This window comes from Pygoscelis adeliae, unplaced genomic scaffold (genome assembly GCF_000699105.1).
Source record: "Pygoscelis adeliae isolate BGI_AS28 unplaced genomic scaffold, ASM69910v1 Scaffold361, whole genome shotgun sequence".
NCBI lineage: Eukaryota > Metazoa > Chordata > Aves > Sphenisciformes > Spheniscidae > Pygoscelis > Pygoscelis adeliae.
In genome coordinates this window covers 894,099-900,367 of record NW_008824187.1, presented here as the reverse complement: position 1 = coordinate 900,367, position 6,269 = coordinate 894,099, and the positions used below count along the sequence as shown (strand labels likewise).

At 43.0% G+C, this 6,269-nt stretch overlaps 1 protein-coding gene across 1 annotated transcript in view; it reads right to left on the bottom strand.

The window, feature by feature from the left end:
• Nucleotides 1-6,018, bottom strand: part of MMRN2 (multimerin 2) — a 27,214-nt gene extending 21,196 nt beyond the window's left edge. Inside the window, exon 1 of the mRNA XM_009334626.1 lies at nt 5,714-6,018. Within this exon, the coding sequence (XP_009332901.1) occupies nt 5,714-5,991 (278 nt within the window). The 5' untranslated portion in view covers nt 5,992-6,018. The remainder of the gene's footprint in view (nt 1-5,713) is intronic.
• Between the last annotated feature and the right edge of the window lie 251 nt (nt 6,019-6,269).

The following is a 6,269-nucleotide window of genomic DNA, read 5'->3' as shown; positions in this document are numbered from 1 at the left end:
CCAGTGGCCACCTACTAGCACACAGCACAGCTGTGCTGATGCCAGTGAGTCAAAAACGCACGGGAAGACAACCTTCCCAGGCGGCGTGCGCTCAGGGTGCAGACAGTGCGCACCAAGGCTTGCCCCGGTCATGTGTTGGGCGTGAGTGTAATTTTGTTCAGGGTTGGCCACCGATCGCTCATTCAAGGGGTATTGACCCTCACAAGTAGGAAGGCGTCGGATCCACGTGGTAATAGCCCTGATGGTGGTTCTGTGGCTATGCTGGAACGAGATCCCTTGCTATCTGCTGAAAGAACGAATTGCTGCAGCTCGCACTAATGACCTGCGAAATAAAACAATCCTTTGGGCACAGAGGGTTCAATAACTCCTGTATTGCATGCGATGACGCTGTGTCATTTGCATCAAATAAGCTAACGGGGAGGCATTCCCCCTGCAGCTGTGCAGCTCAACAAGAGCCAAACATCGGAGAATTTCCTAAAGTCCTGAAAGGAGCCAAGTGCCTAACTTTGATAGGAAACCATTGCTTCTGTGAATGAACTTGGCGCTGCGAAAGCTATTGTTGAGCACTTGGTGGCCATTCCACTAGTTTGCAGGATGTCAGGGGCTGAAGATCACATTTAGCTGCATTTCATCCAAACCTGTTTTATTTTAAGCCTATGTTCTCTGCCCCTTTGCTGGGAAATGTCAGTATCCCTTAAGCTTCCTAAAAAAGGCCCTGTCTAGTTTTGAAGAAATAGATGAGCCGGTGTGAAACTGGTCTTAATTAAATTAATGGATGTTTTCCTGTAAAAGCGGACAAAAAAATAAAGCTATTAAGATTGAGCATTGTTCTGACTTTCCCTAGAATAAGACTGATTTGGCTTTTCTCTGCTTTTCTACACTCGGGAGGATAGTAGTGCTGTATTTTGACACCCTGGGTGATCACAAAGAGAGGCCTGTTTCTTTGTGGCTGTCTCAGTTGTGAATTAGGGGAAGGGGTGTGTGTTTCTGTGAGGTAACAGCACACCTGGATGACACCAGGAAGCCTTCCTCTAATCAAGGGTGACTTCACAGAATCCTGTGTCCAAACCTCAAAATATGTTAATGTAATTAAGCTTTTACTTATACTGAAGACTTCTGCCTTTCCTATTTATAGTTCAAATGGTGGGGGTTGGGGGGTTTTGTGTTTTTTTCTTTTTTTTTGCACACACATTGTAATTATAAGAAAAATCCCAATAGATGACAGGCTGAGTGTGTGTTTGTGCATTAAAGAGAAAGAAGGAAAACTAAACCACCTACCCAACCGGAGGGCAAATCCAAAACAGGGGCTACCTGGCAATGATTACGCTTTTGGAAAGACAGAAGTTCTGTGAGACTTTGTCATAGATGGGGAAACCAGCTTTAGTCGCTTTGCTCCTTCCCGTCTCATCACCACAGTCCGTTTCTCCCTTACCGTGTGAGCCATCCATTTGGGGACCAAATTTGTCAGTGTGGTTACCGAGGGGGAAAGTTAAAAATAACCTCTGCTTTTTCCTAAGATTATTTTTAACCTGGAACACTTAAGTGATCTGGTTTACAGTGTTACTTGACGGACAGGTTGGGCCAACTGAGGGTGCAGATGGCTTTGGGCTTCACTGTCAGAGCTAGCATGTGATGGGATTGCACCTTTTAGATGCTTCATTTTTATTATTTTTTTGTTTAATGAAATATGAACACTAAGTGCATGAAATCTGAGTTGTCAGCCTGACTGTTCTTGGTGTTGTGGGCACATGGATTAGATTAAAGCCAGCCGGCTGCGATTCTGCTCGGTGCTGAGAAAAGATCGGAGCCGTGGGCTACAGTGCTCCACTAATGGTGCTTCTTGATTTGGGAAAGTGCAGTGCTTGATTTGAGAAATAATCTGTTTGTATGGAGAGGAAACAAGCCCTTCTGAGTGTAATTACAGTAGAGGTCTTTCCATGCGTCTCAGATCAACAGAGGTAAATCCGTGGCAAAGGTATAGAGAAGGCGGCGTGCTCTTCCCAGGGCCAGGGAACCTTTCCTTTCGAAGGCTGGGTCACCGCGTTCCTGGCCCTCATACAGCCGCAGGGAGGAGGACATGTGTGTCCAGTTCTGTCTGCCCAGGTCCGAATTGTGCGGCCTCGGGGAGGGCACACAGCTGTCTGCTTACGTGGCCCTCTCCTTCAGCTCCCCTGAGGCCAGCTCATGGGTCACTACCGAGTATTTGATGGAAGCGGCTCTAAAGAAAGAAAAATCTCCAAGGTGGCTTGTCAGTTTAGGATGAGTTTTCGCAAGCTGTCAGGCGTGTCATCCACATAGCAATTGTCAGGATAGTGATGTATTATCTCCGTGATGTATTTATTATCCCTTTCAATGTGACTTGCTCCGACAGCAGTTGAATTGGTTACACCTAGTGGTAAGTATTAGAGTAGGTGATGAGCTAACGCAAAGCTAATGAAAGCTCTTATTTCATATTTACTGGACCACTTCTAGAACTTCCACATATCTGGTCATGTCCCAGGCACCTTTTCAAGCCTCACTTTAGCTGCCTGTATCCACACACAGGAAAGCCACCAGTAACAGCAGAGTGTTCCCATGAAGTTCTGCATTAGGCATCTGTTTTATATGGGAAATGAACAGTACAAATGTATTTATCACCTATTTTGGGTATTATGCATTGAGTATTTATGAAATCCAGAACCTGTTTTTACTGTTCTGGCTCTTCATCTCCCATTGCTAAAACAAATGCTAATACAGTTCAGCAATTGCACAGCACAGATCTCTTCATATACTTGTGCTTTCAGTTCCCTTTTTAATTCTGCAGAAAGTTTGGGTACGCAGGGATCCATTTACCTCAGCTACAGAATAAAATATCTAAAGTCAAACCAATCAGCTCATATGAGGTATAGCTGCTGGGGGGAAAGAAAAAAAGATTATTTCCTTTGGAAAATTGGCCTTTTTTGATTTTTTTTTTTTAATTTTATTTTGTAAATAACAAGTACGAACACTTGTCCGCTTTGAACATGCAGAGCTTCTCTGGTGCACTCAGATACAAGCAACAGCTGAGATACTAAACTGTTACCTAGTTCTTCCTCTAAGGAATAGTTGAAACAAAAGGATTATCATCCACACATTTCTCTTTTTTAAAAAGTCACCTAAAGGGCAGTGAGTTCTTACTGATTTTCTTATTTTAAAACTCTTATTAGAATAATCTTGTTATTCTGAGAGGAATTCATTAGTAAAGTAACATATCCAAGCATTTGACTGGGATCTGATGAGTCATTTCACCTTACGTGCTGAAACAGAAACGAGAAGATGCTGTCTGACTAGTTACTAGTCACGATGGTCTCAATTATTCAAATAACTGCAATAAGAAAAATAATAATCTAAATTTTAAAAAATCTGAGAATATTTTGTAACGACCACTATTCCTAATACATAGGGAAAATAGCAAGAGGTTGAAAAAAAACCACATCATTTTTGTTAGAAAATGATGAGAGAGACAAAACTTTGTCTCAGAGAAAAAGTTACCATAGATTTTGTGTTTGTTTCCTAGTTCTGAAAAGAAAGTATTTTCTTATTTCAAAAGCAAACTAGAAGTGCGACACAGTTTTGGTAGAAAACTATTCGCCACCACCCCGGGCTCTTTGATGGCATGCCTTTTATCTCCCTGTATCTCTTAATTCCTGATTAACTCCTGATGCTTTTCTTCTTGCTCTCCCCTTTAGAGATATAAGCCCAGTTCCTCGATGTTTTTACCAGGGCGTGTGTCACACTTGTAGGGAGGAACTGCCGGACTCGTGACAACTTGTCCATGCATAGCAGGGTACTCCAGCCGTGAGCACCTGACGTGCGCCTGAGGACTTCAGGGTCTGAAGGTACATTGCTTCAACCATTTGCAATGACTTTTAGAATTTGAGGTGCAGTTACAAGGGGAGCCGTGCTGTCCCTTCTTATTCACACTCTCTCCCTCACTTTTGGACATGAATTGAGCCTCCATCAATTTGAGCCTCCTCTCAAAGGCTCAAATTTCTTTCGTAAGACATACCAGCATCCTGGGCTTGTGTGCACTATAAATGTGATAGCTCTAGCAAAAGAACAAATACCTTAAAGCTACTGCCAGGCTAGATTTTGATTGCCTGTAGTCATCAACATAGCTATATAATTGGGAAGAACATTATGATTTGACTCGTTATGCAACTATCTCCATAAAAGGAGGAAGTATTTATCTTCTTGGGAGGAAATTAGGTTGAGTAATAGCTGGTGCCGAACTGAATCACACAAGCTGGTGCTGAACAAAGTTACATAGCAAAGAATTCCCTATGAGGACAGTATATTGCAGCGTCTTGCTGACCTACACGTGCACCTTTTTACACCGTTGAATTTTCATAGTACTTATAGTTTTCAGAATGCTTTCAGCATTTCAACCAGCAATCAAATGATCACCACCTTGCGGTATAACGTGGAAGTCCAGAGCACCACTCAGGCTTTGTTTTCCTTCCTCTGACAGTGTCTGAAATGCATTAACCAGGAGTTGGTGAATTAAGAGTGCATGTCATTATCGAACACTACCCGTCAGGAAACTGGAAGTCAACGCTTACAGGCTTTAGAAAACGACTTAAGGGTAATGGTGGGAGGTACAGATTTGTGGGAAGATGTAGCATGAAGGGCAACAGGGTTTTAATACACTCACCATGCTACATGCGGGAGGGAGGCCTTAATTTTACATGTAGGTGAGATTAGAAACAAGATTGTATACTTTAGTTTGTGTGAAAGGGAAGCATGACATGAGCAAGCTTTTGTAGTCTCTCTCCATTTTCCTTTTTTCCTTTCCTCAAGAGCATTTAAAGGGAAAAATACCAGGGCATCCTAAAGCACTGAGCTGTGAACAGCACTCGCTGTGCTGCTGTTTCAGCTCTCCCAAACAGGGCTCTGCAGTACCTATCCATCAGGGGCATAAAAAATTCATTCACTGTCCTGCTTCGTTTTCATCTATTTTAAACATTTAGAGACCTACTTACGTGCCCTGTAAAACTTACAGAATCACAGTGTTTGGAAATCTTTCTGGTGAAGTACATGCCTTTTCCACTCAGGCTGGCTACTCTTCTGCTATAGATTACCATGAGAAGCATTTCACTGTCGTGAAAACCTTTGGGGGTGGGGTGTGGTGAATTTGTAGTCATTTTCATGCTTATTTATTATTCCTTTGTTATATTTACTCCTCACTATTTTTACTTTGCTAACATCCCACCATTCTCCTTCCCACTCCGTTCCCAAGGCCCAAGACTGCAGCCGGCCGCATTCTGATGATGGGCAAACATTGTCACGATCAGCAAAAATAATCAGCATCGGTTTGTGATGAGAAAAAGTCAGTAAATTAACTTCATCTAGTTCTGCTTTGCAGAAATAACGTTTTGTTTTATGGTGCTACAGCAGAACTGGAAGGCTTCGTATCTGCCAGGTGTGTCCAGAGACCTGAGCCCATTCTGCCGCCTCGGACTAGGACAAAGAGCCGGTCCCATCTGTGGCTTCATCCTCCACCAGCAATTTAGCATTCTTTTTCTGTAGTTAAAACATTTTAAACCCTCCTGTTTGGATATGGATCGATCCCTAAAATCTAATATATTTTAATGAGAAACTTCTATCCAAAATGGTCCTTTACCCGCAGATTATAAAGGTATCGGGCAGGATTGCCCTATCACTACGTGTAAGACAGACACATCGGGGTACTTACCCGTTTCGGGACTGTGGGCTCGCAGCTTCAAAATCCTCTCTCTCTTCCTGACGTGAGGAGATCATACTTGACGGGTAATCTTGAGTATCCTCCCTGAGCCCTTCTGCCTCCCAATAACCTTCTTCCTCGTGTGACAGAGGAGTCCTCTGGGGGTATACAGAGGGCTCATAAACTCGCGGCTTGTGCACTGAATCATCATGATGTCCATGATGGTCTGAGTGTTTGACCAGCTTTGCCAACCCTATTGTATTACAGATGAGCAAAAGCTTCACTAGCATGGTGGGGTTTTTTCCCACCCAGTTACACCTGTCTCTTGTAAGAATTGTCATTTTGCTTTGAAAATTTCCTGGCCAGGTCTAATCTTACATCATTTAGACATTCTTAAAAATTCTCTGAGAAAAAAAAAAAAAAAAAAAAAGATTTGTAACAAAGAGCGGAAAAAGCTTTCGACCCTCCCAGCTACTGTGGAAACGTCCGTGGCTATTGAACAATGTGAGTCTGGTTCCTGTGTGGGGCTCAAACGTCTCTGACAGAGGGGGAAAAAAAAGGTGGTAGG